This window comes from Schistocerca americana, chromosome 8 (assembly GCF_021461395.2).
Source record: "Schistocerca americana isolate TAMUIC-IGC-003095 chromosome 8, iqSchAmer2.1, whole genome shotgun sequence".
Taxonomy (NCBI): Eukaryota; Metazoa; Arthropoda; class Insecta; order Orthoptera; family Acrididae; genus Schistocerca; species Schistocerca americana.
The window spans coordinates 356,448,247-356,467,566 of record NC_060126.1 but is presented as its reverse complement, the minus strand read 5'-3'; the positions used below and the strand labels follow the sequence as shown (position 1 = coordinate 356,467,566).

Below are 19,320 nucleotides of genomic sequence, written 5' to 3'. Positions count from 1 at the left end.
GTGAACTGTGGTAGTAAGGGGCCATGAAGTGGCAGTGACGTCCTTCAAATGGCATCAGAGAAAGTTGCTGATGCCGATGAAATGGCTGAGTTCCTTGAAAGTGGTGTGGAAAGTCTGCTACTGTCCATACTTTCTCTGGGAGAAGAGGGGAGCCAGCAGCAAAGACTACATGTCCAGGGGATTCAACCTCGCCTGTCCCAAAAAAACATATTTTGTGGTGTTGAGGATCATATCTGCTTTCTGTAGACAGGTAAAAACACATCAGATACGTTGGTGGTGTTCGTTGGGGTTTCTGGAGTAGAAGAGCATATCATCTAAATAGGCAAAACAACCTGTTGTGCTTTGTAGGATGTTGTGTATAGTCTTTGCCAGGTTTGTGCAGCATTCTGGAAACCAGGTGCTATAAACATACTTTTGAACTGGCCGAAAGGCATTGTTTATGGCCTTTTTTATGTCCTCTGTGGTGACCTGGATTTGGGCGAAGGCTTTTTCGCAGTATAGTTTATTCCCAAGATGGTGTTGCTGTAAGTGCGTAGGAGTGGAATTGGGTAACTGTTGCGAATGATGCGGGTGTTGAGCTTACAGTAATTGCCGCAAGGGTGGCAGAAACCATGATTGGTGGTGAGGTGAACAGCTGAGGCCCAAAGACTTTTTGAGGGGCGAAGTTTGCTGGTGGCAAGGAGCTCTTCAGACTCATTCTGCTCAATTTTGGACGTGTTTGGGGGGGGGGGGTGTAACAGTGTAATGCATGGTGTGGTGCTGAATGTTCTGATGGGCACTGGATGGCCAGGTGAGAAGGAGGAATTCTGCAAGATTCTCGCCAAAGGGAGATTCCAGCTGTTCATTGTGGCAACACACATAATGAAATAGGACCTGTAGCTGACAGATGTGCTGGAGGCGCTGTTGACTAAACAGCGCTTACCTAATTCGGCCAGTTGATGATGATGATGATGATGATGATGGCTGGCCAGTATGGGAACAGTAGCACTTGCAACCGTGAAGGTCCACAGTAGTTCATGATGTGGGCCTGTACACCGTAAATAATAATGGACGAGTTGTTGGCAGTGACGATCAAGGAGCACTGAAGATATCACTGGGCCAACGTCTTACTTACAAAAAGAAACGTGGTTCTGTGATACCGAATTAAAATCACAGTGCAGAACCTGCTGCTTCCAGGACAGATGGGCGGTTCACTGGCTAGTGTTCCTACTCATCTGTGGCTGAAGCAGATAAAAGGGAGATATTTGGTTGCTGTGCAAGGCAAAATTAAGATTAAAAGATAGGACTTGTCTGGCTGTGAAGAGAGCTAGCCCAGCCGGGACAGAATTCACCTCTCTGCGCACTTGGCAATGAACAGGTGTCAAAATGGCCAGATGTGACACTAGTAAAATAAATAGCATCACATTTCTTGCACTCACTTGTCACATCACTGCACTGATGATTACTACACACGCTCAGTAACTCAGCGCTGATGCTTGGGGTGAGGGGAGACAGATCATCTGGCAACAGACTTGTAGAACCACACTAGTCTTTCCAGGAAACAAGACTCTAAAATGGCACACAGGAAGCGCTATTGAAATCCTTTTGTACTATAGTAACGGAGGCAAAGTCCGATGAGGCATGGTAGCTAAGGATGCAAACAGTGTGGCATTGCTAGAGCCGAGTTCTCAACAGTGGAGCCAGTAGCAGAAACGGGAGTTACCAATGTGGGTGCTGGAGAAAGCAATGGTATACTAGCTGATGGGAGCTTCTCTGGCTCCTGATGTTTGGGGATTGCAGCGGATTTGCTGCTGTCAGTGGTAGCAAATGGACGTAGTTGTCACACCACTGTCCGTTCCTCACTGAGTAACCCTCAGTTTTGGGGGTGGTTTTTGCATTAAAAGTCAAGTATCTCTCAGCCATAAGTCAAAATTATTAACTTACCTCCTAAGACATGGTAGGAGCTTTGTTTTTAAAACCGTATTTAGTTTGTCAAAAGCATCCATCCTATTTTTACTCTTCTGTTTATTTCTGTTACTGTCAATCTCACCGTTATCAACTGACAAATAGGGATGCTCATTAGCTGATGCTAAAACTTCATTGTTTATTTGTTTTCTTTTATCAAGTTTGTAGTTTCCTGCTATCCTGATAGGTGTGATGGAAGCTTTAGCATTAACATATAAAAGGTGAGCCTGAACCGCACAGGCAAAATGTAGGATAGTCTTCGTGGGTATCTTCTGACTATTTTGGAAATGGAAGAGGAGGTAGATGAAGATGAAATGGGAGATATGATACTGCGTGAAGAGTTTGACAGAGCAATGAAAGACCTAAGTCGAAACAAGGCCCCGGGAGTAGACAACATTCCATTGGAACTACTGACGGCCTTGGGAGAGCCAATCCTGACAAAACTCTGCCATCTGGTGAGCAATATTTATGAGACAGGCGAAATTCCCTCAGAAGAATATAATAATTCCAATCCCAAAGAAAGCAGGTGTTGACAGATGTGAAAATTACCGAACTATCAGTTTAATAAGTCACAGCTGCAAAATACTAACGCGAATTCTTTACAGACGAATGGAAAAACTGGTAGAAGCCGACCTCAGGGAAGATCAGTTTGGCTTCCGTAGAAATGTTGGAACACGTGAGGCAGTACTGACCCTACGACTTATCTTAGAAAATAGATTAAGGAAAGGCAAACCTACGTTTCTAGAATTTGTAGACTTAGAGAAAGCTTTTGACAAAGTTGACTGGAATACTCTCATTCAAATTCTGAAGGTGGCACGGTTAAAATACAGGGAGCGAAATGCTATTTACAATTTGTACAGAAAGCAGATGGCAGTTACAAGAGTTGAGGGGCGTGAAAGAAGGGAAGCAGTGGTTGGGAAGGGAGTGAGACAGGGTTGTAGCCTCTCCCCGATGTTATTCAATCTGTATATTGAGCAAGTAGTAAAGGAAACAAAAGAAAAGTTCGAAGTAGGTATTAAAATCCATGGAGATGAAATAAAAACTTTGAGGTTCGCCAATGACATTGTAATTATGTCAGAGACAGCAAAGGACTTGGAAGAGCAGTTGAACGGAATGGACAGTGTCTTGAAAGGAGGGTATAAGATGAACATCAACAAAAGCAAAACGAGGATAATGGAATGTAGTCGAATTACGTCAGGTGATGCTGAGGGAATTAGATTAGGAAATGAGACACTTAAAGTAGTAAGAGTTTTGCTATTTGGGGAGCAAAATAACTGATGATGGTTGAAGTAGAGAGGATATAAAATGTAGACTGGCAATGGCAAGGAAAGCGTTTCTGAAGAAGAGAAATTTGTTAACATCGAGTATAGATTTAAGTGTCAGGAAGTTGTTTCTGAAAGTATTTGTGTGGAGTGTAGCCATGTATGTAAGTGAAACATGGACGATAAATTGTTTAGGCAAGAAGAGAATAGAAGCTTTCGAAATGTGGTGCTACAGAAGAATGTTGAAGATTAGGTGGGTAGATCACATAACTAATGAGGAGGTATTGAATAGAATTGGGGAGAAGAGGAGTTTGTGGCACAAATTGACTAGAAGAAGGGATCAGTTGGTAGGACATGTTCTGAGGCATCAAGGGATCACCAATTTAGTACTGGAGGGCAGCATGGAGGGTAAAAGTCGTAGAGCGAGACCAAGAGATGAATACACTAAGCAGATTCAGAAGGAGGTAGGCTGCAGTGGGTACTGGGAGATGAAGCTTGCACAGGATAGAGTAACATGGAGAGCTGCATCAAACCAGTCTCAAGACTGAAGACGACAACAACAACAACAACATTTTGAGTAAGAGATCCTTTATATCCAGTGACTCATTACAGAGTAATAATGTAATTATGATTTATACAGTTTGTTTTGCCAGTTATGGTTTTCTTGCGAAAATATCTTAAGAACAGTGAAAAGCCTGTAATACTTAGTTACAGAAGGTACAATACAAAACACGGAGTAATGCCACAACCCTCTGATTCTAACGGACTAACATTCAGTTGCTGGTACTTTAGAAATGACTGAGCATAGTGTAATAGTGTTGCTCTTCCAGTACATTCAGTGAACTCCCACACAAGTTGCATATCAACTACTCTTCACCATTAAACCAATCCATACTGCTGTATCATCACTGTTAATGTGCAATTAACGTAGTCTGAAAAAACAAACCTGGAGCAAGTCTGAGCAGTACTGAAGGCATGCTCGATGATGAAGAGTAAAGTGGGGATTACTGTTTTTGACAGTTATTACTGTGAGTGAGTGCAACAAGTTTGTTTCCAAATAGGAGAGAAAGTGCTTCGTGTCAACATTTGCACTGTCTGCAGATAATTTTAGTGCAGTACAGATTCAAAGATAAACTGTGGTAAGAAATGAAACGAAATATAATTACTATATAACATACCACAAGAAACCGTATCTATCTTATACCAGAATACTTGGAAAATATCCCTGAACACCCTTGAAAATGTTAATTTTGTTTAGGTTCGTCGTTCTTTTTAGGTTGAATCATGCCTTGTTTCTCAAGAGCTCCCTGTGCAGATTTTGTTGAAACTGAATAAAAAGTTTTCTCAAAAGCCATGGCTTCCAAAGTGATAGTTCATATTAGTTGCTCAGTTCTGTGCATTTGTTCATCATTTGATACCACGTTTTGCTTTATAGTCATTTCTGTTTTTATGGAAGGCCATATTGTGTAATATACGTATGTGAGAGAAATTAAACCTAAAGGGCATTAAAGGTGGCCCTTGAGTCAGAAGAAGTGCATTTGAGTGAACAGATTTTTGCCAGTGATACAACATAGTCTTTTAACCTCCCACAAGATTATGGGCAACTGATATTGTTGTCAAAAGAATGTTAGACTTTAATTACTTTAGTGGTGATTTAAGTTTGTGTAGGGGTATTGTGAAGTTTTCTAAATCGCTCTAGGTGAACTTTAAGCAATGGAAAGTCCAGGATGGAATAACAATAATATGAAAAGGATAGATTGCTACTCACTGCGTATAGTAGGCAGTGAGTCAGACACAATTTGGGTCTGTCTGCGACTCAGTGGCTCCTGTGAATGAATTTTGATATGCAAGATCACAGCTGTAGTTGAGTCAGCATAAGGTGATCCCTGAAAGTTGCAGTGGACTAGGTGTAGCAGATTTACGCAGCTTCCTTAACCAGTAATGTATGCACTTTTGTAAACATTTCTATGATAATGCCTCAGTGCTGTCACAGCACAGTAGTAGATGGCTTCTGTTTTCAGCTGTAGCCATTAGCACTTTGCAGTTGAAAACTGACAACAGTACTGTCGGGGATCTTATTATACCATCTCTACTATAGCACCTTTCTTCTCAGTTTTAGTTAGACAATTTTAATAATATGTGGTCTAACAAGGGGAGGCCGCCAATTGTGAAATTCAGATTCGATTCATACTGCGCATAATAAAAGCTCATGGCCAGAGGTGTAATGTGGCAAAGCACTAAGATGCACTTCTCAGCCGTTGTCGAGAAAACCGACAGTTAAAAAGAAACCGTTGCGGTGAAATACTCTCTACGATTTATAATTTTCTACAGCGTTGTGGCGCAGCGGTAAACGCTCGGGTTTGTAATCCAAAAGTCGCCGGATCAAATCTCGCGCCATGCAACTTTTTTTTTTTTTAGTATTTGTTTTTTGTAATTAAAATGTGTATATATATATATATATATATACACACACACACACACACATATATATAATTCCCAGCAATCAGTTGCAACAATTATGCATATAATAAGTTGTTAAAAGTCGTTTGTCGTGGAAAAACTGGCGACTTCGAACATCATTATGTTTTCCGCAAACAAAGTTGTATTTCACAAATGTTATTAATTGTCTTCATAATGTTTACCACGTATAGTTAACGGAAGATGTAGAAACGATATTCCGAAACGAATACATATAGCGTAAGTCAAACGTTCGAATTAGAATAGAGACCCCATGAACACAAATTTGCTGTGGCAGGTATGAAATATAAACTCCATTACTCGCTCGTTACACTTGATGGACAGATGTTGAATGGGCCGAAACGAGCCGCCACATAACAGCGTAGTTGCCTGCTAACTTCGAAAGAAGGTAGATGCGGTCCCTAGCGCAACTTATATCATCGTCGAAAATCAGTGCGGGCGTGAGAGCTTTGGTACACCCTGTTAAACAAACGGAAAAATGGAGGCGGTACAATTGGAGAGCGATCCGCCTTCACCAACATGCATAAGCAATTCATTAATTCGCGGCACGCAACTTTTTTTATTATTAGTTTTTTGTAATTCAAATATATATATTTGAATTACAAAAAACTAATAATAAAAAAAGTTGCATGCCGCGGGATTCGTATTACGAACCCGAGCGCTTACCGCTGCGCCACGACGCTGTAGAAAATCATTAACCATAGAGAGTATTTCACCACAACGGTTTCTTTTAACTGTCGATTTTCTCGACAACGGCTGAGAAGTGCATCTTGGTGCTTTGCCACATTACACCTCTGGCCATGAGCTTTTATTATGCGCAGTATGAATCGAATCTGAATTTCCCAATTGGCGGCCTCCCTTTGTAAGATGACATTATCAGAGGGATTTCGAAACCCTGTATCTGTTCCAGTTATGTTTAAAGATAGTTTTGAAATAATTTACTGAAATATTTGCTGTTCCTGTTTAAATTTGTGTTGTCCTTTTTTACAGGCAACAACTTCTACTGCAAAATCAGATTCGTCAACACCACAAACATCTACCAATAAATGGGAAGGAACTACATTTGCCCAAGACCAAGATGGCAAAATGACAGCCAAGTTTAAGAGGCTGATGGGGATCAAAGATACGGCACAAGGTATGTACACTACATATCAAGCTAACCAAGATACACACTTACCAATGGAAGAGTGACAAATACACTCCTGGAAATTGAAATAAGAACACCGTGAATTCATTGTCCCAGGAAGGGGAAACTTTATTGACACATTCCTGGGGTCAGATACATCACATGATCACACTGACAGAACCACAGGCACATAGACACAGGCAACAGAGCATGCACAATGTCGGCACTAGTACAGTGTATATCCACCTTTCGCAGCAATGCAGGCTGCTATTCTCCCATGGAGACGATCGTAGAGATGCTGGGTGTAGTCCTGTGGAACGGCTTGCCATGCCATTTCCACCTGGCGCCTCAGTTGGACCAGCGTTCGTACTGGACGTGCAGACCGCGTGAGACGACGCTTCATCCAGTCCCAAACATGCTCAATGGGGGACAGATCCGGAGATCTTGCTGGCCAGGGTAGTTGACTTACACCTTCTAGAGCACGTTGGGTGGCACGGGATACATGCGGCCGTGCATTGTCCCGTTGGAACAGCAAGTTCCCTTGCCGGTCTAGGAATGGTAGAACGATGGGTTCGATGACGGTTTGGATGTACCGTCCACTATTCAGTGTCCCCTCGACGATCACCAGTGGTGTACGGCCAGTGTAGGAGATCGCTCCCCACACCATGATGCCGGGTGTTGGCCCTGTGTGCCTCGGTCGTATGCAGTCCTGATTGTGGCGCTCACCTGCATGGCGCCAAACACGCATACGACCATCATTGGCACCAAGGCAGAAGCGACTCTCATCGCTGAAGACGACACGTCTCTATTCGTCCCTCCATTCACGCCTGTCGCGACACCACTGGAGGCGGGCTGCACGATGTTGGGGCGTGAGCGGAAGACGGCCTAACGGTGTGCGGGACCGTAGCCCAGCTTCATGGAGATGGTTGCGAATGGTCCTCGCCGATACCCCAGGAGCAACAGTGTCCCTAATTTGCTGGGAAGTGGCAGTGCGGTCCCCTACGGCACTGCGTAGGATCCTACGGTCTTGGCGTGCATCCGTGCGTCGCTGCGGTCCGGTCCCAGGTCGACGGGCACGTGCACCTTCCGCCGACCACTGACGACAACATCGATGTACTGTGGAGACCTCACACCCCACGTGTTGAGCAATTCGGCAGTACGTCCACCCGGCCTCCCGCATGCCCACTATACACCCTCGCTCAAAGTCCGTCAACTGTACATACGGTTCACGTCCACGCTGTCGCGGCATGCTACCAGTGTTAAAGACTGCGATGGAGCTCCGTATGCCACGGCAAACTGGCTGACACTAACGGCGGCGGTGCACAAATGCTGCGCAGCTAGCGCCATTCGACGGCCAACACCGCGGTTCCTGGTGTGTCCGCTGTGCCGTGCGTGTGATCATTGCTTGTACAGTCCTCTTGCAGTGTCCGGAGCAAGTATGGTGGGTCTGTCACACCGGTGTCAATGTGTTCTTTTTTCCATTTCCAGGAGTGTATTTTAATGATAGACTGTTACTTGAATTCACAAATTTCAGTTTATGGATGAATTATGAAATATAACTCTCATTAATTTTTTGAAACTGTTCTATATAAATTATTTCTTAGAGGTATTTGTGTGTCATATATACAGTCCATTGTTAAGATAAAGGAGGGGAAACCTAGTTGGTAGACATTCTGGTATTGTGGCAATATGACAGTTGAAATGTTTCTCAATTGCAGGAAGCTCTGGCTCTTCAGGCACGGAAGGAAATGAAATTCTCAAGAAGCAAGAAGAAATGTTCAACTCCATGGAGATGCAGTATGAGGTAGCGAGAGTAGCAACCCACACACATCGTGGGGTAGGCCTTGGCTTTGGTACTTTCCAGTACCCACGATAGCAAGAAAATGGGAGGTGTGTCGTGATATCACCTGGGGACGTGATGTATATGAGTGCAGGAAATGGAATCGGACAAATGCAATAAGAAATTGGCATTCTTCACATTCCTGTTCATAAGGATTTAACTTTCAGCTCCTGCACTTCACAGTTTAAAATACTGTATCATTTGTACCTTCCATGGAATATTTGAGTGGATTTCCAGTGTTAATTTCAGTGTCTCATCTCTTCCTTTAAGGATCTAAAGTCCTCTAAAAAGAATGATCTTAGTGGTACATTTTCATACACTCGTGTTTTAAAAAGGTCTCGGCATGCTATGATTGGACATGTTTTAAACCCTTTCTCTTCCAACAAACAATTGATAGGGAAGTGGATTAAGGAGCTGGGATGTAAAATGTTCTATACATTCAAACTGTTCGGGTATCTCGTGTATATACTGTTAAAAATGTAGAGTTTTCTATGAATGTGTGATTTTACAATGAAGTGTAAATTATAATGAATGTATGATATGTTTGTGAATTTTGTTGTATTAAATGTTAGAAATGCACTATGTTTCTCTCAATGTTCAGCACTGAAGTGTCATCCTGTTGTATTTGTCATTAAGTTTCTAATATAGTGCTGTATTAAGTTTTTGGTAAAATTTCTAAATTTATCTGCTGAATTCTCTGCCTGCAGATGGACAGTTCTAATGTGGAACATCCCTCAATTTGACTGAATGTACTAAGATTAATGGCTATGCATTTTTGCATATCAAAGTGAATATTAATTGTAAATTCCATACATAAAATTTTGTCTTTTAAGTTATTGTAAATATAATGATTGTGATTAGAGAACTGAATGCATATGACTGAAGCATCACATAATGTGTTTGCACTGTGTGTTCCTTAATATCGAGGAGAGTTTTCTGATAAATGAAAATTTGTAAAACACAAAAATAGACTCCTTCATAAACTGATAGTGACATGTAGTTAAATCAAAGTATCGAAAGGTTTTGGTTGACAGTATTCATTTATCATTATTGAGAGGTTTTAGGACGACGGTCATCTATAAAATAAATTTAATTAAAACACTTTGCTTTTCACATCAAAACAGATACACTTCACGCATTTTGTGTGCTGTATAGGCAGTGATCAATCAGGCCATTTAATTGTGGCTTTATGGAATTGTTGAAATGATTTGATCAATATACTTTCTGGCAGTAAGAAAAGCCTGACAATGCCAATTACACTTCTGTTTGTGATGGGAAGCAAGCAAACAAGGTAAATCCACATTCACATCCTAAGTGGCTGAAGTGATCGGAAAATGACTGTTGAGCTGGCAAAAATTTTAAACATTAATTTTGTTTATTTTAGTGGTGGCCAAAAGAAGAGAGGGTAGGTGACAATGCTATTTTATTTTGAGACAGTAATTTGTAGAACTTCAGATGCAAAAAAGATTTTAAGTTCAAATCATATTGTTGTCAAAAATGTGAAAAACAAAGATCAAATATGCTTACAGTTGGGGTATTCATTTTACTACAGTGTAACAGAGCAGAGAAGAAATTTGGGTTTAGGGTTTACTGCAAGCTACAAAATTTAAAAAATATTATAGATATTGAATTTAGCATATGTTAAAATTCAGGAGTAAGTAACATGTATTTTTCCCAAAAAATACCCTGCCCCGAGATACACGCCTCCAAAGATGACACTGCGAACACCATTTTGAAGATGCGAATTCCAGAAATTTTTGTAAAATGCTGTATCTCCGTAACAGTTTTAGAAATTTTGTTAGGGTTGTTTTTTTTTTTTTTTTTTTTTTTTTTTTTTTTTTTTTTTTTTTTAAAAAAAAAAGATAATTGCTTTATGATTACAATGGCATCCTCCGTTTGGACATATCTGTCAGTTATTAAACTGTAGCTGTTTGAATTTTCTTATAATTTACAATCCCCCCCCTCAAAAATGTCAATCCATAAAAGTTCAGATTTTTTCTGTTTAGTAGTACAATATAGTACTATATTCTCTGTAAAGGAGAGCTTCTCCTTTTAAGTTGGACAGGTTTTATTTAAAAAAAAAAAGCTTTCAAGGGTAATGTATGTCTTCACTGAAGTTGTTTCTTACTGATTTCTTTTCACTTTCATTGTTGCAGATATTTCTTACACTTTGTTGTAGTTTCTTTGTTGTGGTTGTTCATTGCAGGTTTCTGTATTGTAGTTGTTAAGTGCTAATTTGTTTACTGAAGAGCCTTCTAAGAAATCTGAGACTACCCAGCGAGTTCTGAGTTTTCGTGAGGAATTTGTCAGTTGACTCAGTTGCAGTATGTTTTGTGAAAAGGACTGTCTGAAATTTCTTCTGAGTGGGGCTACAGGAGAGTGAAGTGTGCTAACTATTTGCATATCTGTAAAAGAGTGATACATAGGACAAACCAAAAAACAGTTTGTTCAGGTTGGTAACAAGTGTTCTCATTTGAAGACTCTGTTTCTACATCTACATGGTTACTCCGCAATTCACACTTAAGTGCCTGGCAGAGGATTCATCAAACCATTTTCATACTATTTCTCCACTATTTCACTCTCGAATGGCGCGTGGGAAGGAGGAACACCTGAATCATACCGTTTGAGCTTTGATTTCTCTTATTTTATTATGATGATAATTTCTCCATACGTAGGTGGGTGTAGACAAAATATTTTCGCATTTGGAAGAGAAAGCTGCTTATTGAAATTCTGTAAATAGATCTCGCCGCAAAGAAAACCGCCTTTGTTTCAGTGACTACCACCCCAAATTGCTTATCATATCAGTGACACTTTCACCCCTATTGTGCGATAACACTAAATGAGCTACCCTTCTTTGCACTTTTTTGATGTCTTCCATCAATCCTACCTGGTAAGGATCCCACACCATGCAGCAATATTCCAGCAGAGGACGAACAAGTGTAATGTAGGCTGTCTCTTTAGTGGGTTTGCCGCATCTTCTAAGTGTTCTGCCAATAAAGCGCAGTCTTTGTTTTGCCTTCCCCACAATATTATTTATGTGGTCTTTCCAATTTAAGTTGCTCGTAATTGTAATTCCTAGGTATTTAGTCGAATTGACAGCCCTTAGATTTGTGCGATTTATCATATACCCAAAATTTATCGGATTTCCTGTAGTACCCATGTGGATGAGCTCTAACTTTTCTTTGTTTAGTGCCAATTGCCACTTCTCACACCATACAGAAATTCTCTCTAGATCATTTTGTAATTGGAATTGAATGTCTGATTGTACTAAACGGTAAATTACAGTGTCATCTGCAAACACTCTAAGGGGGCTGCTCAGATTATCACATAGATCATTTATATAAATCAGGAACAGCAAAGGACCTATGACACTACCTTGCGGAACGCCAGATATCACTTCTGTTCTACTCGATGATTTACCGTCTATCACTATGAACTGTGACCTCTCTGAGAGGAAATCACGAATCCAGCCACTCAACTGAGACGACACTCCATATACATGCCATTTGATTAATAGTTGCTTGTGAGGAACGGTATCAAAAGCCTTCTGGAAATCTAGGAATATGGAATCGATCAGAGATCCCTTGTCGACAGCACTCATTACTTCATGGGAATAAAGAGCTAACTGTGTTGCACAAGAACGATATTTTCTGAATCCGTGTTCGTTATGTATCAATAAGTCATTTTCTTCAAGGTGATTCATAATGTTAGAGTACAGTATATGCTCTGAAATCCTACTGCAAATTGAGGTCAGTGATATGGGACTGTAATTCAATGGGTTACTCCTACTATTTCCTTTCTTGATTATTGGTGTGACCTGTGCTACTTTCCAGTCTTTAGGAACAGATCTTTCGCCAAGTGAGTGGTTGTATATGATTGCTAGGAAAGGCACTATTGCATGTGCATACTCTGAAAGGAACGTGATTGGTATACCATCTGGACCAGAAGACTTGCCTTTCTTAAGTGATTTGAGTTGTTTCGCAACACCTAAGATATCTACTTTTATGACACTTGTGCTAACAGCTGTCCTGGTTTCAAATATTTACTTCATCTTCTTTCGTCAAGGAATTATGGAAAATGGTATTTAGTAACTCCGGTTTAGTGGCACCATCATTGGTAACATTTCCATCGCTGTCGCACAGTGACTGTATTGACTATTTTTTGCCACTGGTGTACTTTACATATGACCAGAATCTCTCTGGATTTTCTACCATATTTCGAGACAATGTTTCATTGTGGAAACTGTCAAAAGCATCTCGCATTGACGTCCGCACTAAATTTCGAGCTTCTGTGAAACTTAGCCAGTCTTGGGGATTTTGCGTTCTTCTGAATTTGGCACGCTTTTTTCATTGCTTCTGCAACAGTGTTCTGACGTGTTTTGTGTACCATGGTGGATCAGTCCCGTCACTCATTAACTTATGCAGTATGAATCTATCTATTGCTGTCGATACTGTATCTTTGAATTTGAGCCATATCTGGTCTACACTTACATAATTAGCTTGGAAGGAATTCTCTCTCTCTCTCTCTCTCTCTCTCTCTCTCTCTCTCTCTCTCTCTCTCTCTCTCTCTCTCTCTCTCTCCCCCTCCCTCCCCCCCCTCTCTCTCTCTCTCTCTTAGGAAGGCATCAAACGAATTTTTATCTGTTGTTTTAAACAGATATATTTTGCATTCATTTTTAGTGGTTTTGGTTGACTCCCCCCGGTATGCACATGGAGTGCACATTGGCTTTCTTCCCGTCCTTAGCTGCCATATCCCTAAGGGGCTCCATCACCCGCCTAACATTAGAGCTCCCAGTGACAAGCATTCCCACCCTCTGTGCTTGTCCGACCTCTCAGGAAGACCGGCCACTGCCGCAAGAGGCGAGGCCACCCTTGCTGGCTCAGAAGTACTTTCAGCAGTGGGCGGTACCTCAAACCTGTTACGGAGGCGTAAGGGTACAGCCTTGTGGCCAGCACCAACATTCTCCTTCCACCCGGGTATTCGCGATCCCGCCATGGTTCGCCAATCACCGTCAGGCAGGGTGTCGACTGGCAGGGGCGTCAGAATCCTAGGGCGCAGTGGCATCAGAGATCCCAGGCGATGCTACAGGTTTCAAAAGCTCCAAAGCGCTCGCCTCGGGTGTCCTAGTGTCAGTGTGGCCCAGGGCAACAGTCTGGAGCCTGTCGACGACGGCCAACACAGCTTCCAGCTGTTTACGGACAGTGGATAATTCCCCCTGAATCCGTACACAACAGGCACAGCTCTTATCCATCCCTAACAATTTTTTTTTTTCCTCTCTTTTATCTTACAAGCCATTCAAAACAAACAGATGACTGATGATTACACGAATTTACACTATATGGGTACTAAAATGCGATGCTACAACTCTCAAATACTTTAATGCGCCTGAAAAATATAATTAAACTATGCAAGTACCCAAAAACAGGCAAAGAAAGTAAGAATTAAACTATGAAACAAATAAGTGAGCTAAGAGTATGACTTGCTGCTGGCTACTGCTTATCCAACGGCGGCAGGGAGCTCACTCAAAGCGAAGATGTTTCCAGTGAAGTCTTCTTGTGTTCTAAATGTTTTGACAGAATAACAATGATAGTATATAAACAAGGTGAAGCCTCCCATGGTGCAGATTTTGCATCAGTAGAGGAAGAATGTCGGCTGCAGAGGTAGGTGTTAGTCCTGTTAAGAAACTGTGGTAAGTGAAGTTGAGTACTAAGCTCTATGCATCAAGAAAGCACAATATGGATGAATACACCACAGCAAAACTGACCACACTCTTCAAAGTAGAAATTCCGTCTTCAGAAGAAAATGAACCAAAGCACTCTTGCCAGGAATTTTTCACAAACATCAATTCAACTGTTGAATATCGTGCATCCTACAGTGAAAAGATGCAATTTTTAACTGTTATTCCAGAGACATTTTCAAAGAAAACAATGTTGAACTAGATTTCATCAGTATCAAAGTACACGGTAGATAAATCAAGAAATATGGGTCTGTAAAAGGAGTCTTTGGAAGACCAGATCCCTGTTATGATCATCCTGTAAAAGCAGCTCCATTTCAAATAGTGCAGTCATTTTATCTGGAAGATAAATGGGACTGTTCTCGCCAGAGTGCCAACAAAAGAGAGACTATAACTGTAAAGGTTCAAGGTCAATAAGTTGTAAAAGTGAAGAGTTACGTGACTCGCAGTATTAAAGAGACTTTTGTAATTTATACAACTTCACATATTGGAAGATCAAAATTTTCTGCACTACAGCCTAAGTGGGTAGTTCCACACCCACCTAAAGTTGTGTGTGTGTGATGCACAAATTTTGAACTTTATGTGGTAACTTTGAAGAACTTACTGGAGCATGTGACATATGACACCTAGGTTGGGCGTGTCATTAGTCTCTGGCAAAGTCTGAGACTTGTTTGTTTCAAGAATGTGGTGACTGCTCTGGAAAGGGGGGACTGTGTTTACAGACACTTGGCCCAGAGGACATAGCAGATAACCATGCAGAAATTACATATGGAACATAGGAGGAAAATAAACTAATTAAGAAAACTATTGCCTTTTACAGTTTCATTGATGAACGTAGTAAATGGTCAGTGAAACCAGTAACACACCAGCATCTGGAGAAATTGCAACAACAACACATTGCAGAAGTGAAAGTGTGTGTACTGGCTGAAGAACTATGTTTAATGCTTCACTGTGATTTTGCTGAGAAGTAGTCTGTAATTGTCCCACAAGAAGTACAAGGGTATCATGGGAGTAATGACCAGGGTTCAATTTTTACAGGAATGACATATTTTCAAAACAAGACCACAAGTGTTGCAGTCATATATGATGACACAGGACATGACTCAGCACATGCTTTGCTAGCAATACACAAAATTCTTCAACAGCAAACAGAGGCAGAGAAGATCATCATTACTTCTGATAGTGCTCATAGTCATTTTAAAAATCGCTACCAGCTGTTGAATTGAGTATGTCGCTTGTACCAACTGACCAGGTATACAATGCTACTGGTCTCAGGAAGGGGTCTTGTGATGGTGTAGGAGGCCTGCTGAAGCACCATACTATGAAACATAATCTTTCCAGACCAAATACAGCTGCAATTCAGAATGCTGAGGATTTTACGGGAGTCATGAAATCTTACACATCCACAGTCCTCATTCTTTTGTCCAAAGAGGAAATCGAAGAATTCCGTGAGCAGAAGAAAGAAGAATGGTCCAAACAAATTACTCCTGTGAAAGGGATTCAGAAGACACATTTTTGGACTCAATAGTGATGGGCGAACTCATATTGCACGCACTTTAAACAGAAAGAAAGAATAAATTCCGTTCATTCGGCCAACACCTCAGAAACAGCAGGATAATATTCAGATTCACAACCTGAGAAGGGGGATGTTTGTGGCGTGTGTGTATGAGTGTGACTGGTGGATTGCAGAGATTATAGACACCAGTTATGAGATAAATGAAATTGTAGTGAACTTAATGCTACCACATGGACCAGCTGCTGGATACAGGTTTCCAGCTGAAGGACAGCAACACCACCATCCGTGCTCACTTCCTGTTCACGAGGGTTTGAAGATTGTAAGTGCTCCAACAGGAAGGCATCTCACTATATCAAAGGAAGATACTGAAGCAGTGAAACACATTTTTAGTTCATTAACTGGCTAATTTCAGTACAAAACAGAGTGCACAGAAATTGTATAAATTGAAACCTTTAAGTGTTTGGACCTTTCACATACATTTTGGAAACATTTAAAATGCTTGAAAAATATGGGTCTCTTACTCATCTTTCAAAACTGAAATTATGTTAAATAAGGCTAGGTTTTGATTTTTATGAGCCTGTTATGTGATAATGTGGTAATAAAACAGATTTTATGTAAGGCAAAAATTTCAATTGTTTATAAAACCTGTTCAACCTAAAAGTGGAAGCTCTCCTTTTCAGGAAATGTAGAACTATATGGAACTAATCAACAGAAAAAATCAAAACTTTATGGATTGGCATTTTTGAAAAAAAATTTTTTTCCCATAAATTATAAAAAGACGTTCAGAATGCTATCGTAAAAGAACTTTGGCAGATAAGTCCAAATGGAGGATTTTTTTGTAATCATAAGGCAATTATCTTTCAAATAAAAAAAAACAACAAATTACCTAGAACTGTTCCAGAGATACAGCATTTTAAAATTTTTTCCAACATTCGCATCTTCAAAATGGTATGCAATGTCATCTTTGGAGGGCTGTATCTCGGAGCAGAAATTTTTTTGGAGAAAACAAAAAAATGCTTGTTCCTTACTTAGTCCTTCATTTTAACATTTGCCAAATTCAATAACATCCGAGACAGTGAAGGTAAGATTTTTTCCTAGCCTGCTTCAATTGATATGGTCCTTGCCTGATGCAATAGCAAGACATAGTGGAGTGCTCTCCACTGGACAGTAATTAGCGCTCTCTCAACTTTGGATCAAAGCCACTTAAAAGTCTTCCTAAGTTCGTAAACTTATACCTCATTCATACTCAAGGAAAGAACTAAGTTTCGAAAGCTACTGTATTTACCCGAGTGTAAGACGATGCCCCCTTTTGTAAGAGGCTCCTTGAGAAAATTTATTTTTAACATATTCAGATTAACTATAATTACAAACTTTTATTGATGTAGGGAATCTGTCTAAGTAGTTAACATTACACCTATTCAAAATTATGCCATTTATTCCTTGCTACATTTTGATAATACAGGGAGAAATAAAATAAACAAAAAGAAATTGTTTACATCATTGCCTTTTTTTTTTTTAATACTTAGTCTGTCATCTGTAATATCACTAATGGTAATCACCACCACCATCCTAACAGGGCAGCTCTGAAACTTTGTCTCCGTTGTCTCAAATATTTGGCTGTTTCTTTCGAATATGTCATGATTTCTAATGTGGTTGTTAGAGTGGGACCCGAGAATCCAGTTTTTTTTAAACACACAGCGTATTTCGCTTGTGCATTGACGGGTGAATGTTTCCCCATGTCCCTTGCTTCCATACACATTGTCTGTCCATCACTCCCTCATTAGCTGTGTAGAACCAGCAGCTGACACACGCCCAATCATTCGTCATACCTCATGGAAAGGGTCAGTAACGTTGTTGTGCAAAACAGTGAAGTACGTCACTGGCCCTCATTTAGGTTTGTAATGTCTCTTGGAGAAATGTATGCTATTCTTGAGTATTTGTCCAATTTTAAAGTCAATTCGATTCAGAGTGCAAATGGATTTAGGAAAACTGCAGTTTAAACATGTAGATCTTAATAAAAAGCTGTAGTATGCAGTATACATTCCCATGGTTGGCTGCATGATGAAATTTCAGCCTGCTCAACACTGTCCTCTTGGCACTCATCATATTTATCAGCCATTTCCCCCTCCAACTTTCTGTAGTGCTGTGCTGGAGCAATAGTGAAACATGAACAGTAATATCTTTTGCACTGTAGGTCATAAATGTAACAACAGCAACTAATACGTATATAAAAGATCACAGTCACTATTCAATCCAATTCTCAAACCATCACTCATCCCACGATCCACATTGGATCTTCCTGATGTAATTTAGTCTTGTGACAACAATTACAGTCAGTTTAATACAACATATTTCGTTTGTTAGACATTTCATTGTGAATTAACTTTCCCTTTCGTTTCATCTAGAGGGGGGTGATAATCTTGTTCTAAAGCTAATTAAAAAGGTACTTGCCCTTTAGAACTGAAGTATTGATTGATGTCCATGTTAGTGCTTCAGTTTCCTTTGGGCTTACAAGGAATAATTGGAAAATCGGAATTGGAAGAGAAGTCGGACAAGGAATTCCATCACCTTAGCTATCCTCAGCCATCTTAGAGGATGTTTTCAGTTCTTCAAACTGGGGTAACTTAAAAAGGAATACATGCTAATGGAACACATTTGAACCATCTTCTTTTTGCAGGTGACTCTGGTATACCACTACTGCAAATAAACAGTTGCACTGAATGGAAGAATGTTGCAGGAAATCAATTCTAATAAATCTAAAATCTATACATATTATTAAACTTAAGTCTCCACTGTATTTTTCTATCTTTATGTTACGGCTAATCTTTGGAATTACTGTGGTAATTTTGGTACAGTTTTCATTAATAGGCAGACTTAATTTACAAGGAAGGTTTGTTTGTATAATTACCACAAATTGTAACTATGATGAGTTATTTGGCTGTGCTATCTTTTTGAAGCTGGGGGATGTTGCTAGTAATGTATAACCAATGTCTGAAAAAGAAATTACTACAAATTAATAAGTCGTAGAATCAGTTAAATATTTACACACTGTGAGCCACCTTATGTTATGGTATGTGGCTGAGAGAACTACATGTTTCACTACCACTTTCTTCTGTGGGAGTTTGGGTCCTTATCATTATAAATAACAACCCATTGATCCACTTGTTAAAACAATGAGCACATTTATTGTCACACTTAAGATAAACGTCACTACACATCGAAAGTATCATATAGACAGAACATAATGGCCCCCGTTGGCCCAAAGAGTTTTTGCATGCCAGAGATGTTATGGCACGTCAGTGTTGCCACAGACCCCCCCCCTCCCTCTGCAGTGCGGAGCAGGAGGCTCTGGCTGTTGTGGGGGGAGGGTGTGCAGGTGTCGCGCCGTCTTCGTCCGGAGGGGGAACTGGGCGGGGCAGG

General features: G+C 40.5%; 1 protein-coding gene across 3 annotated transcripts in view; it reads left to right on the top strand.

Annotated features, from left to right (window-relative positions):
- LOC124544703 (arginine/serine-rich coiled-coil protein 2-like) overlaps window positions 1-9,515 on the top strand; it is a 73,385-nt gene extending 63,870 nt beyond the window's left edge. For all 3 annotated transcript variants that reach the window (XM_047123341.1, XM_047123342.1, XM_047123343.1), the window contains exons 8-9: window positions 6,675-6,819; window positions 8,529-9,515. In XM_047123341.1, coding sequence (XP_046979297.1) covers window positions 6,675-6,819; window positions 8,529-8,686 — 303 coding nt within the window. In that variant the 3' untranslated portion in view covers window positions 8,687-9,515. The remainder of the gene's footprint in view (window positions 1-6,674; window positions 6,820-8,528) is intronic.
- The last annotated feature ends 9,805 nt before the right edge of the window (window positions 9,516-19,320 follow it).